The sequence below is a fragment of the Vipera berus genome (genome assembly GCF_964194415.1).
Source record: "Vipera berus genome assembly, chromosome: 1".
Lineage (NCBI taxonomy): Eukaryota > Metazoa > Chordata > Lepidosauria > Squamata > Viperidae > Vipera > Vipera berus.
Window position 1 is genome coordinate 158,261,411 of NC_138202.1, and position 24,038 is coordinate 158,285,448.

The 24,038-nt window shown below is 40.1% G+C and overlaps 1 protein-coding gene across 1 annotated transcript in view; it reads left to right on the plus strand.

The window, feature by feature from the left end:
• Nucleotides 1-24,038, plus strand: part of MYO3B (myosin IIIB) — a gene marked incomplete at both ends in the record, with an annotated part of 269,873 nt that overhangs the window by 119,256 nt on the left and 126,579 nt on the right. Inside the window, 9 exons of the mRNA XM_081339995.1 lie at nt 283-399; nt 2,885-2,989; nt 10,986-11,069; nt 12,262-12,464; nt 16,978-17,076; nt 20,516-20,630; nt 21,755-21,881; nt 21,998-22,208; nt 23,774-23,921. Coding sequence (XP_081196121.1) covers nt 283-399; nt 2,885-2,989; nt 10,986-11,069; nt 12,262-12,464; nt 16,978-17,076; nt 20,516-20,630; nt 21,755-21,881; nt 21,998-22,208; nt 23,774-23,921 — 1,209 coding nt within the window. The remainder of the gene's footprint in view (nt 1-282; nt 400-2,884; nt 2,990-10,985; nt 11,070-12,261; nt 12,465-16,977; nt 17,077-20,515; nt 20,631-21,754; nt 21,882-21,997; nt 22,209-23,773; nt 23,922-24,038) is intronic.

Sequence of the window (24,038 nt, forward strand, 5' to 3'; positions counted from 1 at the left end):
ATTAAAATTAGAATTAATTTTGTCTTTGTATTCCAAACATACATTTGAATGATGACATCTAGAATTCATTTCTCTGACCTATATAACCAAAATTTACAAGACAGACATGTTACTTTTTATTTGGCATAGCTATAAATGTATATTTGAATTGTGCAAGCAATGGTTTGATTTAGTAAAGTTAATATTTGAGAAAAGTGACAAATAATACTGGAGATTATTGCTTATTACATTTACAGTGAATTTCCAAGGAACACTACTTAACTGTGAAACTCATCTTTTCAGGATACAATTATTTATCAGCTGAAGAAGCGATATGGAGATTTACAAATCTATACTTATGTTGGAGATATTTTAATAGCATTAAACCCCTTCCAAAATCTCAGTATATATTCCCCACAGGTAAGAGAGAAGCCAGAATCCTCCTTTTCAAACTATTCATTGCAGTATCAGATGATCCTGTTGTTTTCCTTTATTAACAATAGCCATTGATGGAGGGTCCTTCTTAATAATGTATTTTTGAATAAAGAATACCAAGGGGTAACAAATCGCACCAATACTTCCCCTGCCATATATAATACAGTTGAAGAAGAAAGGGCATTGGAAAAATATCTGAACATACTGTACCACGAAGGCTTACTGAGTACAAAGTGTTGAAAACATTTAAAACAAAGAATGTGAAACAAAACGACACCAAAGGAGCAAAAATGGCTCCAGAGAGAAAATAAACCAGGATAGGAATAAGGGGAAGAAGAAAAGCAGCAGAGATCAGCCTCCACCAAAGGCCTGGGTAAAGAGCCACATCCTCAGAGTCTTTGGGACACCAGTAGAACGGGGGACCATTTGAATCTTGAGGTTAAGCTCATTCCAGAGGGCAAGGGACAAAAAAGTGCACTTCCAGGGTCCCAACAGATGACACTTGTTTGATCGAAGGAATCCAGAGTGCACCTACCCTGCCATTCTGGCTGAGAAGATACTATTTGCTCGCTCTCTCAGCCCTTCATTATTTTTTTGAAAAACATTAAGGTAATCCCCCAGGTACGAAAGTTTATTTGGCGAATTTTCAGAGAAATGAATTTATTAAAGAAAAGGTACTTAGGTTAGAAATTCAAAACCGCGACCCAAAAGAGGCCTCTTAGCCACATGAAGTGGCGGCCGTTTTTTAAAACTGTGACTTGTTACTGTTCTGGTTACAATTGTAGCTGGAAGGGTTTTGTTTTTTTTTTGGTCCTTGGTCACATGGCCAAACAAGAGCCAGCCGGGAATGAGGGACTGGAGTGCTAGAACTGCTTCTGTGAGTATGTAAAAAAAAAGGTTACTTTATAGCAGGGCTTTTCAACTTTTTCACCCATTGTACCACTTTTAGGATATGGCAGCATCTGAGTACCACCAGTCACCTAGCAAGGTGTCAAAAACTGGATGACCAAAAAAAAAAAAAGGAAAGAAGTGATGAAGTACAGGTAGTCCTCGACTTACAACAGTTCACTTAGTGACTGTTCGAAGTTACAATGGCACTGAAAAAAGTGCCCCCCAAGCTACAGCCGAGCAGGACACCTGCCTGCCCGCCTGGCGGCGCTCTTCCTCCTGTCCGAGGTTTTCATTGTTGTGAACATTTCTGTTGAGGATTGGCAGTGGGGGTGGGGTGGGGGTGTTCTGAATGTAAATCACAAGACCCTGGGGAAGCTGCAACATTCCAGCTGATCAGCGCTTTTTCTGGGCTCAGCAGACGTGCCAGGATCAGCGCTGAGCTCCAGCTGGAGCCTGGCGCTGATCCTGGCGCTTCCACTGAGCCCTGACAGCCCTGCAACTCCAGCCGTCTCTCGCTCAGGCTTGTGCGGTGCTGCCACCAGTTCAGCTCATTCCCCTCCCCCACTACCACTTTTCTAGGATGGTCGCGTACCACCTGCCAGTTGCCAAGGTACCACAGGTGGTACCCCTACCACTGGTTGAAAAGCCCTGCTGTATAGTACTTGCGAATTATCTACACAAAGCATTCTATAACATTGTGTTTCCTTGCCTTTATTTTGGAGATTAGTATATATTACTGTAGTTTGTAGGTTTTAAATTTAAAACTGCCTCCAGAAGTTGTAAGTGCCCCATCACTGGAAGCTTTTAAGAAGAGACTGGATAGGCATTAATCAGAAATATTCTCTTGTGAGAGCAGTGGGTTAGACTAGATGATCTCAAAGGTCCCTCCCATCTCCGTTAGTGTTGCAAGCTGAGAGTTCTGTAAAGTACCTCCCCACCCCCCTCTGGGCAGCTGAAGACTCTTGAGCTTACTGGCAACAAGAGATTTTAAAAAAAGAGCAATTGCAATGGCTGCAAGCCCTGCTTGGAGGCAGTTTACTAGTTCGAGCCAAGGCTGCACTGGAAACAGCTGATGGGTGGCAGGTGGGGCAAAAAACCCTCTGAGTTCAGTTAAATGGCAGTGATCAATTAACAAATAGGAGGAAATAGTACGTCAGATCTTTGTTCATTTAACAACCTATTTGATTCAATTAATGAATTTGATTTTAAAAAATTGTAAAGTTGAGTCTGATTCATTTGAGGATTTTTTTTTTTACTTACGATCCTAATTGGCAGGCTCCATTAGGTTCCTACCTGGAGGACTACCTATATAGAAGGGATGTTGGTGAGAAATATAAGGGCACAAGAAGGGTGTGGGTTCAGTCTTTGGTATCTCCAGGTGAAAGGATGAAATAGAAACCTTTTTTTTGGAAAGGCATTGCTGTTTGGAGTAGATAATAATTTGATCTAAGACAGCTTACTGTGGGCAGAGAGAAATCATATGCAGGAGTTGGGGGTTCTGCTTCTTTGCATTTTGATATGTATTTTCCAGTTGCCTGGTTCATATGCAGTGTTTTGACAAGTGTGGTTTCGTATTTAGTTTTCCAAGCTTTATCATGGTGTGAAGCGTTCCTCCAACCCACCCCACATATTTGCAACTGCAGATGCTGCTTACCAAGGCATGATTACTTTTAATAAAGACCAGGTAAGAAAACATTTGGTGTTTTTTTAATACTTACAATTATATGCACGACATAGGAAAATGCTGCATTTTTTTCACTTGTGATTGATTAAACTTTGTCAAATACACTGTACAGAATTTAACCAGGTTTTGAATCATGAAGGTCATAATTGTGTTTTAAACACAGCTGGTAATAGAAATTTCTATGTAAGATTCTTAGTAAAGTATATTTAAAAATACAATGGATTGTTTTTAGCGTTATCTAGAATTGGGCCACTGGAATCAAAGGCAATTATAGCCATGATTAATTTACATTTCAGTGATTAATTGGGCCTGTTCCAATGAAATCGGTACCAAAACGGTCCACAAATATAAAAATACAGGCAAACTTAGCGATCATTTGTTCAGCAACTGTTCAAAGTTATGACAGTGGTGAATAAGGACACTTATGACCAATCCTTGATTTGTGCTTGTCTCAGAGAGTCTGTGGTCATGATGAAGTTTGGGTACCTTGCAACCAGTGCACATTTACAACAGTCACAGCAACCCACAGTCACATGATCGCCATTTGCAACCTTTCCTGTAGGCTTCTGACAAGCAAAGTCAAGGCGGAAGCCAGGATGAGGTCTCAAGTTGTGGTCATGTGACAGCATGCTTAATAACTGTGCATGATTTCCTTAACACCCACAACTGGAACTTCTAGAACTGCTGTTGTAAGTTAGCACATAAATCATATGATATTTTTTCTCTCTTTCATGACCATGTTGCTGAGTGACAGAGTTCCAGGTCCCAATTATAGTCATTAGCTGAGGTCTGCCTGTATTAACTGAGAATCAGAGGCATCTGAAAGATCTGATATTTTTGTCAAAATAACAAAAACAGAGTTTTCCCTTCATGAAGCAAGCTCTGTGATGTTGAAAGGAATGAACATCTTGCTTTGCCACAACGCTATCCTACAGATATCTGTGCTAAACATGTGCATCTTATAAGCTATTTAATATGGAGCCCTTTCAAAAACACACTCTTTGACAAGCTTAGGTTTATGTAATGTGTGATATGGCCACCGTGGAAGTTGCACCTGGTGATTAGAAGATAATTGATAAATGTATGCTATTGCTCTAAGGTTTTTCCAACTATTTTTCTTATATCCTTTATTCATTTCTTTGATGAATATATTTTGTATGACAATATATGCAGGTTTGAGTATATTCAAGATATTATAATTTTTGCTATGTGGATAATATATGTATGATAAGTAAATAACAGGATCTTTTCAAATGGTATCTGAGATTCCATTTGATTAAGAGCTTTTCCAGACTATCGGTTTAATCTCATTTTCCTGTATTACATCTCTGAAAAGAATCAATAAAGAAGCTGCATCTCTTTTTAAGACCTGTGTGACTGTTTTGTAATTACCGTATATACTTGAGTATAAGCCGAGACCCCCAATTTCACCCCCAAAAACTGGGAAAAGTTGTTGACTCGAGTATAAGCCGATCCGCCGTTCTGCATGCCTCGGAGGCTGGATCCGCGCTCTGCAAGCCTCTGGGATCCTGGGAGGCCTAATGCAAGCACCAGCCTGCCTGCCTCAGGTCTCCCCCACCCCCAGATACTGGGCTTCAGCACAGCTGGCTGTCTTGCCAAAGAGAAACATCTGGGAAGGAAAACCCTGTCTTACCTCTTTCCCAATTCTGCCTCTGCCCTTCCTCCTACCAAGGTGTTCTGGGACTAGTTCCCTAGCCTTTTGGAGCTTTTGGTGTTCGCCCATCAGCTGTCTACGGGGAGGCAACAAAGCTGCCTCTCTAGGCTTTGAGAAAAGGCCCCTTGCACAAAAGGCAGCTTCAGGACGAGCTTCCAAAAACCCTTTCCTTCCTTAACGCCCTCCCCACCTTCCCCCAGAAAGCCATATTTCTTTTTTTTTTATTGAAAATTTTTATTGAAGTTACAATATTATCCCCTCCCCAACCCACCCCAGAACCCCTCCCCCTCCCCCATATTTCTTCAATAACAAAAACATAAAAAGCTGGTTGGGATGTACTCGCTGATTTCCCCCCCCCCTTTTTTTAGATGCTAAAACTAAACTCTCCCTCTGCCTTCCAACCAATATCCCTTTTTAAAATCTTACCTTGGCTCCAGATGGAAGAGTAGAGGAACTAAGCTAGTAAGGAGAGAATTTTTTTCTGCAACTTTTTACTCCTGAAGTAGTAGTAGTAGTAATAGTAGTAGTAGGAATAATAATAATAAATCCCTAAAAGTTGTGCCAGAAAATGGAGGACGCTGGGTCTTTGCAAGTTTTAGCTGTCTGTCAGACTGCCTGAAAAGGGCGGCCTTCAGGCAGCCAGGCGGACAGCTAAAGCTTGCAAAGACCCAGCGTCCTCCATTTTCTGGCATAACCTTCGGAGATTACTTTAAAAAAAAAAACAAAAAAAACCTTCAGAGGAAAAACAGCTGCAGAAACATTTTGTCTCCTTGCTGGCTTGGTTCATCTACTCTTCAGCCAGGAGGGAGTCCAAGGCCTAGAGAAGGAGAGCTTTGCAGCATCCCTATGGACAGCTGATGGGCAGACAGCTGAAAGAAGCAGGCAGGCAGGGCGCGGAGGAACGGAGACCTGCAGGTCTCGGACTGCGGTGGCTTGGGAGAGGTGCGCGCGATCCCGGAAGCACCAAAGCCTCGGCCGCGCACAAGTCCTCGGTAAGTTTTTTTGTTGACTGGAGTATAAGCCGAAGTGGAATTTTTCAGCCCAAAAAGTGGGCTGAAAAATTCGGCTTATACTCAAGTATATACGGTATCTCCCAGCTGTCTCTGTATGCAAAGGATTTGCACATACTAGCAGTGTACATCCAAGCATCATAAAAAGTGCAGATGTGATATAGCCTGATTTCAAAAATATTGAAGCCAAGATTTCTTCTCATATACTTGTTGAAAGTTGACTCAGTGTGAGTTGGGTCTGGTGTTACTTGGTTGGACCACTGTTTCGGCAACAACCACACCTGTCAGGCCCCAAAACCGAGAAAGACACATAATGACTCTTCTGAGCAGAGTTCCTATAGATTGAATCTTGCCAAACTGAAGCATTCTACTACCTGTGTTTCCCTGAAAATAAGCCCCTCCTCTAAACTAAGACCTACCCTGATTTTTTTTGAGGGGCTAATATAAACCCTACCCAAAAATAAGCCCACTCCATCCCACCTTGCTGCTGCCACAATGAGGTGAGGCAGGTGGGGGAGGGGGTGGATCTGCCCCACACACCCCATACCCGCTTACCGGTACTTCAGCCCCCCACCAGGCCATTCCTTGATCGGCGACCTTTCACTCCCCTCCCGAGCCGGACTGCCATGCTATGGTGGATGGGATGGGTAGGGTAGGCCCGGTCCCCTTCTGCCGTTTCGGAGCCAGGGGGGAGTGAGGATGAATGGCTCTACTGCTGCTGTGCGCCGTTGGAGGGGCTTTCTTTAAGCTTCACCCCGCAGATCACCTGCCCAGGTGCAGCCACCGCCTCTTGGTCCTCTGCCAACTCTCCCGGCCGCCTGCCTCCGCCAGCTCTTTGTTGCCTGTCTCATGGAGACCAGAGAACGCAGTAGCTGTGCGCAGGGATGCAGAGCAGAGAACAGCACTTGCTTGCTGCCTGCATTGCCCCGCATTTCCCTTCTGGAAACGGCAGCCCCATTTCTTGCCACTTCTCCTCCCGGCGCAGCTCCTCCCTCTTCCCAAAAGCATTTCTTTGCTAACCTGCTTTCCAACTCTGGCGTGGTTCTCTTCTGCTACAGGGAAGCGGAGTTTGTGGGACTAAAAAAAGTTCAGTCAGACCTTCCAACCTCGCAAAATCTTTGTTGGTGCCGCCGCCACGAGGCGAGGGAGGTGTCACGAAAAATATAAGACACCTCCCCAAATTAAGACCCAGTGCCTCTTTTGGAGGCAAACATAATATATAATTCATTGTCTTACTTTCGGGGAAACACAGTATCTATGTCAAATACGTACTTGAGGAACTATTAGGGAGGGGCTGTCTTCACCCTTTTTCTCTCACACAAAGTATCTGGACTGAGCTGCCGCTTATTCTTCTGGTATGCACCCCCCTCCCTCCTGCAAATCCAGCTTTCTATATTCCATCACAGCACCTATTCTCATTCATGTCTTTGCATCAGTATGGAGCTAGTAAGTCTGGGGAGGAACAGTATCCGTCCTAAGCCATAGATGGTTCAGTACTTTTATAATCTGAATGGATGAGTCTGAAAGAGGGCTTCCGAGAATTTTACAGATGACACTATAGAATTCAGGTCTTGCATTTTTTTAAAAAAAAAAAATATCGAAGACACTTATTGTAGAAGAGAGAGTTATCTTGTGGTAGTGATATATGTGAGAACAATCTAGATGACCTTAGTAATCACAAGCTGAAGATGAGTCAGTGGCACGATGAAGACTGAAAAGCTAATGCAGTCTGAGGCTGCATCAACCGAAGGAGAATAATTTCTGGGTCATGGAATGTAATCTCTGTACTAGCCAGACCTTATCTGGAGAAATATGTCCAGTTCTCAGCGCTCTGTTTTAGAAGGACATTGACAAAAATGGAATGTGCCTCGAGATGAGAAGTCAGGATAGTGACAGGGCTAAACTAATTGGGTGTTGAAGGAGGAAGGAGAAAGGGGCAAGGAGGAGGGGGAGAAAGTTTTCTCCAAACTCAGATATAAACTGGGTTTTACAGGATAAAGTATTTTCAACTAGTAAATTTTCATAGTGGTATAACATTTGTTCCAAAGCCAGTATACCATTTCAGGCAAATGGCTGTCCAGTCTCTTCTTAAAAACTTCCAGTGTTGGAGCATTCACAACTTCTGGAGGCAGGTTGTTCCACTGATTTAATTGTTTTAACTGTCAGGAAATTTCTCCTTAGTTCTAGGTTGCTTCTCTCTTTGATTAGTTTCCATTCCGTCCTGCCTTCAAGTGCTTTGGAGAATAGCTTGACTCCCTCTTCTTTGTGGCAACCCCTGAGATATTGGGACACTGCTATCATGTCCTTCTCTTCATTAAACTAGACATGCCCAATTCCAGCAATCGTTCTTTACATGTTTTAGCCTTCAGTCCCCTAACCATCTTTGTTGTTCTTCTTTGTACACTTTCTAGAGCCTCAACATCTTGGTCATCGTGGTGACCAAAACTGTATGTGTGGCCCTTTATCTTTTATTCTTTCTGATACCTACTTTTTTCTATATGCAGCTTGGTACTTCTTTACATCAGAGTTGTTTCTGTAGTAATATTAGATCTGTAATCATAGGCCAAAATTTTATATTGTCCTTAGTTTTTCTACAGGACATGCTTTTCACATATGTTTGCAGTGTATGAAATGGCAGATCTGTGTTTTGAACACCGTTGTCCCTGAATATTTTGCATGTGATTACTTAAAGTGAAAAGGGGAATATTTACATTCTCTTTTTAATTTTGGGGAGTTGAAGTCCAAAAGTCTTAAAGTTACCAAGGTTGAACACTCCTGCTCTACAGGGGGAACAGGTTGACAGACGATGCCATAGCTACTGCTTTACACTCTGTAGCAAGTCATCTTGAGAAACCTGGAAGCTATGTCAGGATGCTTTTTGTTGATTATAGCTCGGCTTTCACCACTATTTTGCCGAGCACTCTCATCGAGAAGCTGACTGACTTGAAATTTTCCCCCTCCATCTGCAATTGGATTCAAGACTTTCTTAGGGACCGGTTACAAACAGTGAAGGTTGGGTCTGCTTTGTCCACCCCGCTGAAGCTTTGCACCGGCTCGCCACAGGGCTGCATGCTTAGCCCCTACCTGTACTCTTTATACACATATGACTGTGTATCATCCGACCCATCTACTGCGATAATTAAGTTCGCAGATGATACTACTGTGGTGGGTCTTATTACAGGTGGGGATGAGACAGCATACAGGGTGGAGGTACAAAAACTATCCATATGGTGTTGTAACAACAACTTGCACCTGAACATCGGCAAGACGAAAGAAATGGTGCTAGACTTCTGGAGGAAAAAGGAGGAACCTGCCCCACTTTACATTGGGGAGGACTGTGTGGAGAGAGTTTCCTCCTTTAAATTTCTGGGAGTCTACCTCTGTGAAGATCTGACCTGGAAAGTTAATACAACCCAGGTGGCCAGAAAGGCCCAACAGAGACTTCACTTTCTCAGGGTCTTGCGGAAGAACAGGGTAGAACAATGGCTTATGATCCTCTTTTACCGGTCCACTATAGAGAGCGTCCTCTCGTATGGTATTGTGGTTTGGTATGCTAGTCTGACAGCCGCCGATAGAAAAGTATTACAGAGGGTGGTGAGCACAGCACAAGACATTGTGGGCTGTCCCCTGACACCACTGGATGACCTCACCAGGGCTCACTGCCTTGGAAGAGTGAGGAAAATACTCAGGGATGACTCACACCCTGGACGGTATCTCTTTACTCTCCTACCATTGGGTAGGAGATATAGGAGTATAGCCAGCCGTACCAACAGGATGAAGAACAGCTTTTATCCATGGGCTGTTAGGCTTTTGAATGGGAAATAATTTTATACACTTTATGCATAATTGACTTGCGAGGCCGGTGTGTTGTGCAATTAGCTCACATGGTATAATAAGATGGAGGGTTTGTGTCACTGTAAGTTGAAGGTGGGGGCACGAAGGGAGGCTCAGCCAATCTCAATGTATACATGGTTGTACTTTGACAATAAAGGTTCATTCATTCATAAATACATGCATATCACCATTTGGAATAAAGTGAAAAGGAGTTGATGTGCAGGGATCTTCACGAAATATATTTGGTGACTGTTAGAAGGACCTTTCTCTCTTTTTTTTTACCTTTAAAAGTAGAACAACCAATAAGTACTCTGAATAGTTGTTCTTCTAGGATGCTTCAGGAACCAAGGAAGAGTTCAACTAAATAGGCAGCTGCTGCCAAAAACATTAATCATCCATTTAGCTTCCTGCCTCCGCCGTAATACCTGGTAGAACTTGTCGATACATATTTCTCTCTTCATCAGTTTTTCAGAGGTTCATTAAGTTAAAAAAAAGTAAATACATTAAAACAATATATATATATATATTTCAATATTAAAGGGCAGATATTGGATGTTGTGATGCCATGTTCTTCATTTTTTAAATCATTGTTCCATACTAGTGTCTTAACCTGAAAGGGTTAAATGTCACCTTGTTGCAAATTTGATATGTCACATAGAGAGAGCCCAACCAAGCACATGACTACTATTTTCACAGAAGTAGCCATGTATGTGATGTGAGGTCTGAGCTGACTCTTGCACTTTCCCTACAATCCAGTGTAGATGTAAACTGGTCAGCATGGGGGGGGAAAATTGTGTAAAGGTAGGGAGTAGCCTGTGTAAACAAAAACTCATTTCAAGAGAGTTCTAATATTGTCAGTTCCAAGGGCATAGTGCTTGCAATGAAATTATCATCCAGTTGCGTTGTTTGAAACAGTCCCAGATTATTAAGCTTGTTTGATTCACCTTCCCAATTCTCCATACCATTTCATCTGGAGCGGCCAGATCCAGATGCTGAAGGCTTCAGTGGACATCCCTGAACAAAAAACAAAACAAAACCTTCCAAATTTTATGGGCAAAATAATTAATTTTCTTGTTTGTCACGTACTGCTCAGGGCCATTCATTATTTAATCAGACATTATTTAATGTCACTCATATATAAATATTTCCTGCGGTTATATTTGTAGAAGGGACAGAAATCCTTTCTAATGCTCACTGGAAGAATTTGGCAGAAATAGAAAATGTGTCTGTATTCTCCATTATTAGCAGGCTGGATCCAATTCAAACACATGGATTCATGTGTGTGTGTGTTTGTGTGTGTTTGTGTGTATAATACTTTCAACTGGGCAATTTGGAAAGTTTGTTTTATACTCATGAAGAAAGTATAATTTAAAATAGTTAAACGTTTAATGGCATATTAAAGCACATGAATATAGGGATGAAGGTATATTCCTTGACTTGCCAATTATGCATCTTCTCTTCTGTTTTGTACCATCAGTGCATAATCATCAGTGGAGAAAGCGGCGCCGGGAAGACCGAAAGTGCCCATCTCATTGTGCAGCATTTGACCTTCCTGGGAAAGGTATTTACTGACTGTCACATAACTCAAATTATAATACTGTGAAGTACTGGCTGCATTTGCATGCAACTTTAAACTCAGATTTAGTGCAGGGTTGAGCAGTCTCTGTCTCAACTGATTATACTGGGTTTCAATTCTCCCTCACCACAGGCAAGAGGGACAGGCTGAAGGATGCTGAGATTTGTAATGTAGAATTATCTGGGGGGGCCACAGGTTGCCCACTTGCTAATTTGGCAGGGATGACTGTGTACAAATCTTTGGGTTCATGTTTATGTTTCATGTTTTTTCTTCCCTTCTCATTTCAAGTGTATCTTGTGACAAGGTGATTACAAGCTTCCGCTTCCATTTTTTCTTAACTTCAGTCTCAGATCCTTTGTTAAAGCATAGTACAGATAGTCCTCAACTTGCGATCCCAATTCTCTGGGATGAGAATTTCTGTTGCTAAGTAAGGCAGTGTTTAAGTGTGAGTCACACCTGATTTTTACAAACCTTTTTGCATGATTGCTAAGGGGGGCACTGTGGTTGTTAAGAGAAACATGTACACATTAAGTGATTCCGGCTCCCCCATTGACTTTGCTGGTCAGAAGCTAGTTGGGAAGTTTGCAAATGGCAAATCACCTGACCCCAGGATTCTGCAACTATCATAAATATGTGCCAGTTGCTAAATGCCTGAACTTTAATCATGATTCTGGGGATGCTATCACAGTTGTAAGTGCAAGGAATGGCCATAAGTCAATCTTTTCAGTGCAGTTATAACTCTGAACAATTGTTAAATGAATGGTTGCTAAGTTGAGGTCTACCTGTAATATGCAGAGAGTTTTAGAACAAAAACTGAAAAAAGGTATTTATTTAGTAGGTTTTATGTATAATAAAACAACTTTAGTAGGTTTTATGTATAATAAAACAACTTTTAAAATTTGTATTTTCATTGGATTATATCCCAGAGAAATTAGGAAGGTTTCTCTTCAAACAAATTTGCACAAACTATTAATAGATGGATATTTAATGCTGGGGTGTTTGTTTGTTTGTTTGTTCTTGTTTCTTGTTATCTTGTTCCTGATTGTGTTCCCTTTTCAACTGCCTCTTGCTGATGCATTTGCTTTTAGTGCAGAATGAGGATAGAAATGTTTTAAATGAATATGAGGGTCATATCGTTGATAGAGGAAATTCCTTGTGACCTTTTCTGTTTATGAAGGCAAACAATCGTGCTTTGCGGGAGAAGATCCTCCAAGTGAACCCTTTAGTCGAAGCATTTGGGAATGCCCGCACCGCTATTAATGACAATTCTAGCCGTTTTGGGAAATACTTGGAAATGATGTTCACACCAACTGGAGCTGTAATGGGAGCAAAGATCTCAGAATACCTGCTCGAAAAATCCAGAGTTATAAAACAAGCTTTGTAGGTATAATTTGGACTGTTTTGTTTAAAATATCACTTTTATTATAAATGAGTTAGCAGTGTTATCTTCGACTGGAAAAAGGTTGGAGAGTTTTAAGTATAATTTTGGCTTCAGTGCACTAATACCTGGCCTGTGCAAAGTATTTGGAGAGGTAATTTGCAAAGGAACCATAGTGCACCTTGAAGCTCCTGCTTGAAGTGCTGAGGTGCCAGTCACCATCTAGAGATGACTTCTGTGCACCTACATGTATGCCCACGCAATTGGGGTGGGGTGCTGTTTAAGGAGCTGTTTAAGGGATGCGGTGCTCAAGTCCAACCCAACATCTGCAGAAACCCAGAGAGCTCTCAGAAACTCTGGCCTTGCTCTCTGTTCTTTCAATACAGGATTCAGTGTACTTTAGCACAGGGGTCCCCAACCCCTGGTCCGTGAACTGGCACTGGTCCCTGGCATGCCAGAAACTGGCCCATGAAAACAAGCAAAGCTCCATCCATGGGATGCAAGGAACACATGAAACTATGCCCCCTCCGATCCATGGAAAAACCTCTTTCCATGGAACCGGTCCTTGGTGCACAAAAAATTGGGGGACTCTGCTTTAGCATTCCCCTGGGCCTGGAGGATTCATAATTAGATACACCAGCCTTTATCAATCTAGTGTATTGATTTTCAAAACCCTTCATTCCAGACAGTATGGCCAATAGTCAAGTCCCCCTCCATCTGTGATTGGATTAAAGACTTTCTCAGGGACTGGTTACAAACAGTGAGGGTTGGGTCTGTTTTATCCACCCCCCTGAAGCTTTGCACCGGCTTGCCACAGGGCTGCGTGCTTAGCCCCTACCTGTACTCGTTGTACACATACGATTGTGTATCGTCTAACCCATCTACTGTGATAATTAAGTTCGCAGATGATACCACCATAGTGGGTCTTATTACAGGTGGAGATGAAACAGCATACAGGGGGGAGGTACAAAAACTATCCATATGGTGTTCCAAGAACAACTTGCACCTGAACATCAGCAAGATGAAAGAGATGGTGCTAGACTTCCGAAGGAAAAAAGAGGAACCTGCCCCACTTTACATCGGGGGGGGGGGCTGTGTGGAGAGAGTTTCCTCCTTTAAATTTCTGGGAGTCTACCTCTGTGAAGATCTTACCTGGAAAGTTAATACAACCCAAGTGGCCAGAAAGACCCAACAGAAACTCCACTTTCTCAGGGTCTTGCAGAAGAACAAGGTAGAACAACGGCTAATGACCCTGTTTTACCGGTCTACTATAGAGAGCATCCTCTCGCACTGTGTTGTGGTTTGGTATGCTGGCCTGACAGCCACGGATAGGAAAGTACTGTATTACAGAGGGTGGTGAGCACAGCACAAGACATTGTGGGCTGTCCTGACACCACTGGATGACATTGCCAGGGCTCGCTGCCTTGGAAGAGTGAGGAAAATTCTCAGGGATGACTCACACCCTGGACGGTATCTCTTTACTCTCCTACCATCGGGTAGGAGATATAGGAGTATAGCCAGCCATACCGACAGGCTGAAGAACAGCTTTTATTCATGGGCTGTTAGGATCTTGAACGGGAAATAATTTTATGTGTGACTGACTTGCGAGGCCAGTGTGTTGTGCAATTAGCTCACATGGTGTAACAAGATGGAGGGTTTGTTGTGACTGTGATTTGTGGGGGGGGCACGAAGGGAGGCTCAGCCAATCTCAATGTATACATGGTTGTACTTTGACAATAAAGGTTCATTCAGTCATTCGTGACGGAAAACAAGAAAACTCAGGATCCAATTTTAATGTTAAAAAAAATTAGGATTAGGGCTTCCAGTTTTGTGCAGTAGTGCAGCAGCTGAGGGATCACAGGACTCCACACACTATAGGCAATTTTCTCTGTTGGGGACCCTAAATAGGCCTAAAGTCAACCCGGAGAGGCGAAAAAGAAGTAGAGGAGGCCTGCAGAGAGATGGCATTCGATCCGGTTATTCAAGGAAAAGCCTCCAGAAACCAGCAGAAGAAAGGCTAGCTTCACTCCAGAGTCTAGCCCAAGCTACAAGCAGCCAAAGCCAAAAAGCACTAATTTAAGCTTGATCATAAACAACATGTTTGGAACTGGGTAAGAATATTGATTCTCTCTCTTCTACTTGATAATTGATTTCCTGGAAAGAAAAAAACCCAAGAAGCAAAAATTGAGAAGGAGTGGGACTCTTGCCCCACCCTCCCACAGAAGGAAGTGGTGAAATAAACTTTTATGGGGGACAGAAATATATTGAAATGAAATGAATATAAGACTTAAATCTAGATAAGTTTGAAATTGGTGGAATTTGTTAAGATATTCTTTTCAAAATATTTTTGATGAAAACAGAAGAAAGTAATTGCTTGTTTTGAAAATTGAAAAACAAACTGGTGCTGACATCTAGTGGTGGATGAAAATATACAACTGTAGTTGCTCTAATATTGGAATTGGTAGAAAGCCCAGAAAAAGATAACTTGTTTTTGTGACCTTCAATTTCTTAACTAGACAGAGAACAGCTGCAACAATGGAAAGAAAACATTTTGGGCTATCTACAAGGCAAGAACTATAAACCTTAGAAAAAAAATTGACCTTCCTGGATTATAAATACATATTGAACTGTGACTCTAAAGCTATTTGCATAGAAAGGATTTTTGGCTATAATGGAACATCAGAGATCTGCAGAAAGAACATATCAAGAAAAAACAAATACTTTCCAGGAGGAAATGTATGCTGTGTTGCAACTAATTCAAACGACAATGATTTCAAACTACGAGGAAATTAAAAACAACTTTGAAAATATAAATGACCACATCTTCAATTTAACCTTACAACAAAAAAACTCTCGGTAAATAAAAATAGAGAATGATCAGATAAAGCAGACAACTGAACATAAACCAGAGGAAAGAGATTTAAAGATGGAACCCAACAATGGAAGGAATTATGACTTAATCCAGGCAGAGAAAAACTTGCAGTAAATATCTGACATGCTAAAGATAACCTACATTTCAAGATTGCAAAATAAGTCTGAGGACAAGAAAAAAGATTTGACAAAATGGATCATAGAGCTGTCAGGAGAACTACGAGAATTTGAGAGACAAAAAATGATAAGAAAAAGAAAAAGATTTTCAATGAATATGAAGGGGCAAAACCCACAAAAACATCTTACTGGATTTGTCTCTTGTACTTACAACAACATCTACAAGACGATGGGAAGACTTTTTGGTCCAGCAGAGCATACAGATTAGGAAAGATGTTTGGCAAAAAAAGGGCTAAAATTAGAATTAAGAAATTAGATGATGGGATTTATCAGATGGAATATCTAAAGATTAAACAATTGTTTGAATATGGTTACAAATACAGAAAAATTCTGGATATAAATGTATTTTAGTTTAAGAAGGATGGGCCCATTAAGTAAGATAGTATTTTTTTATGGTGTGAGAAATATAAAAATGTTGGGATGGCTTATATGAAGGGAATGTTTTAGATACTTAAGTGCAATTGATGTTGAGAAAATCTCAATTGATAAAAATGTTCTGAATAGATTCAAAAGATTAGATGATTGGATTTATTAGATGGAATATTTAAAGATTAAACATTTGTTGAATATGATTAAAAATAATAGAAAAACTCTGGATATAAATGTATCTTAGCTTAAGAGGGACATGTTTCTCAAGCAGTATACAATTTCCTTCTTTTTTTCTTCTCTTTTTTGTTGCTTTTTTTAAGATATGAGAAATGTAAAATTGTTTGGGGTGGCTTGTATGAGGAAAAAGACTTAAATACATAAGTGTAATTAACTCTGAGAAAATCTTAACTGGTAAGAATGTTTTGAACAGGATCTGTGATGAGGTAATTAAGATAATCAATTAGAAAAGAAGCTTTATACTGATTTGGTTGTTAAAAACTAGAAAAATGTTTATATTCAATTGTTACCTATCAAAATACTAAGAAATGCAGTATTCAAGATTGGTAAAAGAGAATATTATTGGAAGAAGAGAAAATCAAAGAAAGCTACTATGTGGATTATGGAATTATAGAAATTAATTGTTATTGATTGTTTTTAAATAGAAATCCAAACAACACGCTGTTTACCAAATATTAAGGTGACTATGTTAAAAAATCAATAAAATATATTAAAAAATAGGGTTAAAAAAATGTAAAGTTCTCCCACCACAGCTCAGAAGAATGGCAATTGGCTGAGAGAAATCCAAATCTTGGTTTTAGACTTGGTTTGTTAAGACTAACATTTCAGAATCTTTTTTCCTCCTGGTGTCCTCCATTTATTCTAGATGGAGAATATAGAACTCCATTGCTTCAATTATAGAGCAGGAACCTGAGACTGATGGATTTTGTAGTCTGGGCATATGGATTTCTTTAGGTATATAAACAGATGTGGTTTGGGGGAACTATTGCTTCCTGAAACTGTTTTATATACTGGTTGAATTCTCAGGTTAAAAGTAACATCTTACATTTATGCTCTACACTAATTCTTTTTTCCTAACAGAGGAGAGAAAAACTTCCATATATTTTACTACATTTATGCTGGTCTTTATCATCAGAAGAAACTTTCTGAATATAAGCTCCCTGAGAAAAAGCCTCCCAGGTAATTTTTGCTGACTTGTGTTTATTGCTAGACTACAGTAGTTATAACTAAATATTGAATAGCCGTTTGTTTTGATGAGAAGTTTTAAAATCTGCCTTAATCATTCCCCTTATCCTAAATATCCAGGGTAGTCCTTTTATGTATACAACTGTATAGGCAAGAAGAAATGCTATTATTTATATATGGATTAATTAAATTAATCAAAAATGAAAAAGTTCAGTTAATTATAGTTTCGCCACACTCTGATTTAATCTGCTTTCCAAAATGGATGATTATAAAGTTAATGGTATGTATGAGCATTCTAGACAAATGAAGCCAAATGAATTGTTTTAAATTGGTACATTACTATTTGGGTAATTAGCAACATGAGGCCAAATTTTGCCTTCGGGTATTCTAGTTTCTGATCTCTCAAGGAGCTTGCCTTGCTCTCTCCCAACTTTGAGACTGACCCAAAATTTACCTAACTGTATTTTCTGAAGTCCTCATTTTGAAAATAATAGCATCATTTAAAAGTACACCTTATAATATGCTAGTCATGATGTTAGTAATGGAAAAAGGAGATAAAAATGAGAGGTTTAATGTGGCCCTGTACACTTTGCAAATAACATATTTTCAATTCTTTGCAGGGGCTTGTCCTTCTAATATTAGTTTGCTCATTAGACTTCTACCTTTCATTAGGTGCTTAAGGCAGCATATATATAATAGTCTCTCTTCCCATTTTCTTCCAACAATAACCCAGTCAGGTAGACTAAGCTGAGAGTAGGTATATGTCCTAAGGATTACATTTGTCGATTATACAATAATGTGACAATATCTAGGAAATAGCCAGATATTTATTGAGATGCTGCAGTCTGGGTTGAATTGATAGGTACTGTATGTTAGCATCATATATGCTCACTGATTGGGTTGAAATAGTTCTTTAACGAGGGTTTAGTCTGAGCTTTTGGCTCAGTCTCAGAATTATGTATAGGCTGTTCAAAAGGGATTTGAGTCGTGGATTTGATTTTCAGGCAGCAGCCTTGTTATTTTACTTTCCAGGAACTATACATTGCAAGGGGTCCTTGGCGCTCTCTGAGCTTGGTTGTTTTCTTGCAGACGTTTCATTATCCAAACTAGGTAACATCATCAGTGCAAGTAAAGAGTGGGATTTGTTCCCAGTCTTTATTCTACTGGCTTGCTCTGTCAGTATTGGTGAGGTGGTCCTAGAGGTTCTTTGGTTAGGCTGTTTTATTGTTGGCTTGTTTGGTAGTTCCTCAGTTGCGTCTTGTTTACTTGATTGTTGGTCTAATGTTAATCTTGGATCTAATCTATACTCATCTGGGTGCTGAGTGCTGGTGGAGAGGTGCTTGGGTTTATTTGTTCCCCTTTTGGCTTGTTTATTTATTTATTTATTTAACATATAGCATATAATGTTATACGTTATACAATGCTGGACACAATGCAGTCCTGACAGCCTAGATTGCTAATTCATTCTGTTCAGCACTTGCACGCCTATTCTTGGTACACTGTGGGGGAGGGAGGTGAACTAGGTTTACACCAATTAGCTTGTGGCCCTTGGGTTGCTGGCTCTTCCAGTCTCCTCTGCCGGTCTTGCCTCGCCTCATGTTGCGATGCCTCAAGTGTGGCCAGGCCCAGTGCCAACTTCCCTGTCTGCACACATAAACATAGCTAGGTATTTTTCCCCCACTGAAGTGGTACCCTTTTATCTACTTGCAATATTGCCTGCTCTCATACTGCTGGGTGAGCAGGAGCTAGGGACTGAGTGACAGGAGCTCAGTAACAGGAGCTCATTTTGTCTCATGGAGCTGGGCTTGAACCGTCAGAGTGCAGATCATTTCTGTCCGGCAGTTCCAGCATCAATAAGCCTCAACATCCCCGTGTTCTCGTTGCTTGTTTCTTTTGCATAATATACAGATATTATTGATGTCTATGTATCTATTGATGGCTAATTTGTCAGAATGCCAGGCTTCTGGAAATTCCCTAGCATTGGGGGCCTTGGCTTGGTCTAGGATGGTCACAGTTTCCCAATTTAAACTACGGTTAAATCTGTCATATGTTGTGAAATTAAAGAGTTTTCATCATGTCTTCTGACTGCTATTTCATATTCATGAATATATTTTGCCAGTCTTATACCTCTTTATCCTTTGTATTGGCAGTTGTAGTCATTACACTGTATGTTGTAAATGACTCCTGTATTTTCTTCTGGGGCTGTTGGGTCTTTTGGTTTACTTAGGATGCTTTGAAGAACTTTAGTTGGCTTGTGTGCTACACTGATTCCACATAGTTGTAGTCTGTTGGTGGTTTATGATATGTTCTTGATGTATGGCAATGTTATTCTTTTTAGGGCTTTTTATGGGTTGTGCTTGTGTTAGATTGAATGGTCAGGCAGTTTTTGATAAAGTTGCATGGCTATCTGTTTCGTTGGAATATGTTGTATAAATGCTCTGTTTCCTTTTTCTGCTGTTCAGGGTTGCTGCGACAAATTTGTGCTTGTCTAAATAAAGTTCTTACACAGCTTCTCTTGTAGGAGGTTGGGTTGTTGCTTTGATAGTGGAGCACGTGGTTGGTGTGGATGGTTTTTCAGTACACTTATGTTTCTAGTTTGCCATTGTGGTCTCTGCTGATCAGGGTATCCAGGAAGGGTTGTAGTTTTCTTCTCTGCTAAACTGGATTTCTTTGAAGATGTTGTTGATGGTTCTGTGTTGTTCTCTAACTGGACCTTTCTTAGTTTGGTGAAGGTGTTGTCTACATATCTAATCCATATTTTGTGTTGTATTTGTGTAACTGCTGTAACGTCTACTGTATATGTTGCATAACAACCTCTGCTATAGGTCCTGAAAGCGGCGATCCAATAAATGTACCTTTAATTTGATAGTAAGTTTGTCTATCAAATTGGAAGTATGTGGTTAGGCAGAGATTTATGAGATCCATAATCTTGGGTGTTTCAGTCTTCATGTATTTAATTAAGTCTGGACTAGAAGACCTCCAAGGTCCCTTCCAGCTCTATTCTAATTTAAAGTCAGGGATGCCGTAGAGCAATGTGGTCACATTTATTTATTTATTTATTTATTTATTTTAATTCCATTTATATCCCGCCCTTCTCCGAAGACTCAGGGCGGCTTACAAGCTTGGCAGTAGCCTTCATTCTATGTATATGCCTGCTTATTAGGGCTTTCATACACCCCCCAAGCGGCATTATTACAAAGTCAGCTTATTGCCCCCAACAATCTGGGTCCTCATTTTACCTACCTCGGAAGGATGGAAGGCTGAGTCAACCTTGAGCCTGGTGGGATGCGAACCTGCACTAATTGCAGGCAGCTGGTGTTACTTAAGGAGGCATTAGCCCACTGCTCCACCAAGGCTCTTTGGCTAATTCTGGATCTATGGATGTGAAAAGAGCTGTGACATCAAATGAGATTCAGTTATGTATTTTACACAGGTACATTGCAAATGACACAGGAAAAATGATGCATGATATTATTAGTAAAGAATCCTATGGAACTCAGTTTGAAGCAATCCAGCATTGCTTTCGGATCATAGGATTTACTAAAGAGGTAAGTGGTGATTTTTTTATATATATAGTTGCCAGAATAACGTTGGTCTTGCTTTAAAAATTTATATTTTTCAGTGGGCAACTTAATTCAGGCTTATTCAGTATAGTATTGCTAAGTAAACATGTATCGGTACAATGGTGACTACCGGATCAGCTTTAGACAATTCTACATATGGCATGTAGAATACTTTTTGTGGTTCCCAAGTGAGAGTAGCACTGTAATAACAGCAGTGGAGTGGTTCACTAGAGTTAGAATTACTAAACTTGAATCAGCACTAAACCAGAGGAAGAAGAATCAATATTTGGCACCAATAACATCATGTAAATTGCCCCTGAATCACGTAATTAATTCTAAAGCCAATAACAAGAAAATAAAGTTTTCTTAATAATTTAACTGTAGATTAGGCATTTTATCAGGCAACTGTATTTAAAAATACAGTTGGAGAAACTCATCAGTCCTTCCCTCAAACCCACCAGGTCCCATCTGGGCTTTTTCTGTGATGCACCAGAATCTTTTGGGACTCTGCCTTTGAGGCTCACATTGCAGTAGGACATTTCTAGGATCTGCTTGGCATGGTGTTAGCCCATTTGTTTTATTTATTATTTGATTATTGATTAACTTTGTTTGCTGTCCATCTCACCGCAAGGCATCTCACAGTTTGGCAGATTTCTTTTATAAACAGAAAAACTGGTATATAAAGAATTAAACGGGTATATGAAACTGATATATAAAGAGTCAAAATAAACATTCTGTCATTGCTCAGAATATATGAATGAATCAATCAGGCCATAGAAACTGGCTGTTGAAGAGGCTGTCAATCTAAGATAGGATTAGAAATAAGATGATAGAAGTACACTTGGAAGTAAAGAAAAAGAATAATGATATAAATCCTCCTAAGACCATGAAGTGTGGCTACATTACGTTAGCACCTTCCAGCTTTTGCAATGGCCAAAAATGCTAAGGTGTTGAATGTACATTATAATTGGAGAGGGACAGTATGGCTTGGTGCGTTCGGATTATGGAGTTATATGCAAATATTCTGTCCTCAGAATGTGTGTGTTCTCCAAAGTGTTGTGTGGGTAGCTTGTTGATGTTTATAGTTCTGACTCTCTTACCATTTTCAGGAAGTGCATTCAGTGTATCGAATTTTGGCTGGGATCTTAAATACGGGAAATATTGAATTTGCTGTCATTTCTTCACAACACCAAACTGATAAAAGTGAAGTGCCCAATATGGAAGCCTTAGATAATGGTAAATATTTGCTAAAATCTCTGCATTGTCCTAATGCAGAATATGATCAGGAAATCTAATTTCACACTGGGTGGCTAGCACTTTGGCCCCCATTTTACAACATCCCTGTCTTTCAGCTGCTGCACTACTGAGCATTGGCTCAGAAGAACTTCAGGAAGCTCTCACCTCACATTGTGTTGTCACACGAGGTGAGACCATTATCCGAACAAACACTGTGGACAAAGCAGCTGATGTACGCGATGCCATGTCAAAGGCTCTTTATGGCCGACTCTTCAGCTGGATTGTAAATCGGATTAATAGCCTGCTGCAACCTGATAAAAATATATGGCAAGTTAACAGTCAATAAATTGCATATTTACTTGTTGATGCCTACATATTTCTCTATTTTACATCGAGAGTTTACTGTTCATTTTAGATAATGCCTCAAATTGGTTTCCTTGCTGTGATTTTGCATTTTTGTTCCTGGGACATTAACTCCAGTGTTTTCAAAGACTTGATTGGGATTTAACTAAGTAGGTAAATGGGATTCACTTGGGTTAAAATCACGTCCTTCCCTGGAAAGATACTAGAAGATATTTTAATTGCATTATCTTTTATCTTCCTCCTGATTTTCATTTTATTATCTTCAGCATAAAGTAAACCTTTGAATTCAGTCCCAGTCATTAACTTCTTGTGCTGAACTATGCCTAATATAGCAACACCAATGTATCCTTTGTTCAAAAGTTTGGTAATTCTGAGACCAAAAGTAAACCCTGGTTGGGTTGGAGAAGCCTCTCATCTAAGAGAAAGAAGCTTTGCCAGTGAAAGACTGAACATATTTGCCCATCAGCTCCTAATTAATCCTGCAAGGGCAGGAAGAAGCAACTTTTGAATCTTGTGCCCTTTAGTTCCCTTAAAAAGTGTCTGGACTGGTTCCCTTTTCCATGCTAGCTTGGCATTAACAGAATGGTTTTTCCCACCCATTAATTCCAGCAGAAGGGAAGCTAATAATGATGAATTCGTCTTGGCTGGCATGAACCAACATGTCTTTGAGAATGGTGGATGATCTACACTGCTAAGAACTGCTCCATGGAATAAACAACCTTCTATATTTCAGTTCCCAACAGCTCCAGCTAAGACGACTGCATATATGACATTCTGGAGTGTGGAATATAGTGGAAGTTGCAATCCACTATATATAGAGCAGTGGCCCCTAAACCTTTGGGCACCAGGGACCGGTTCCGTGGAGAGAGTTTTTTCCATGGACTTGGTGTGGTTTCGTACGCTGTCTGCATCCCACAGATGGGGCTTTGCTTGTTTGTGCAACCTGGTTTCTGGCATGCTATGGCCCAGTGCCAGCCCATGGCCCAGGGGTTGGGGACCCCTGATCTAGAGGGCACAGGTTGCTAATGTCTATTAGCTGTTCTGTAGATTTAGTTTTAAAATGTCAAATTTCTAATAAGAAATGCCATAGTTAAGTTTGCTAGGTTAGGAAACATTCACTGTAATGTTTACCTAAGTTGGTAAATGATAATTTACTTAGTGTGTATATTTTTGTATCTGATCATTTCCACACGAGTGATTTATTGCATCTTCATAGCCTGAACATTTCATAGCCTGTTACTTTGGCACAATGGTGGTTGAATGATCTAGATAGATACTATAAATCAATAGTGGAGAAATGAACTCTTTTTTTCTTTAAGGCATTCATATTTGCAGTGTTAAGTTTTGTCCCAGAAGGAAATACTTATTCTGTTTAATATCTTACTTCAAAATAGTAACAATAACATTAAAAATAAGCACAGGTTCAAAAACTGAACTTATAGGTTATATAGTAGTCTTGGTGGAAAATAAGGAACATATTACGTATAGTATTATATTTGATATTATTTTTTTGGTTCATTTTCAAACAGCAATGCCGAAAGTGGAATGAATGTTGGGATATTGGATATTTTTGGATTTGAGAACTTTACAAGGAACTCATTTGAACAGCTGTGCATAAACATTGCAAATGAGCAGATCCAATTTTATTTCAATCAGCACATATTTGCACTTGAGCAGGTAAGCTTTGATTGACTCGATAGCAAATTCTGCAGGCTCGGCTTGGACTTGTAAGACCAATCAACCAAAGAAGATGATTTTGGTATGAAGTTTATGACTTCATCTGTCTTCTATGAA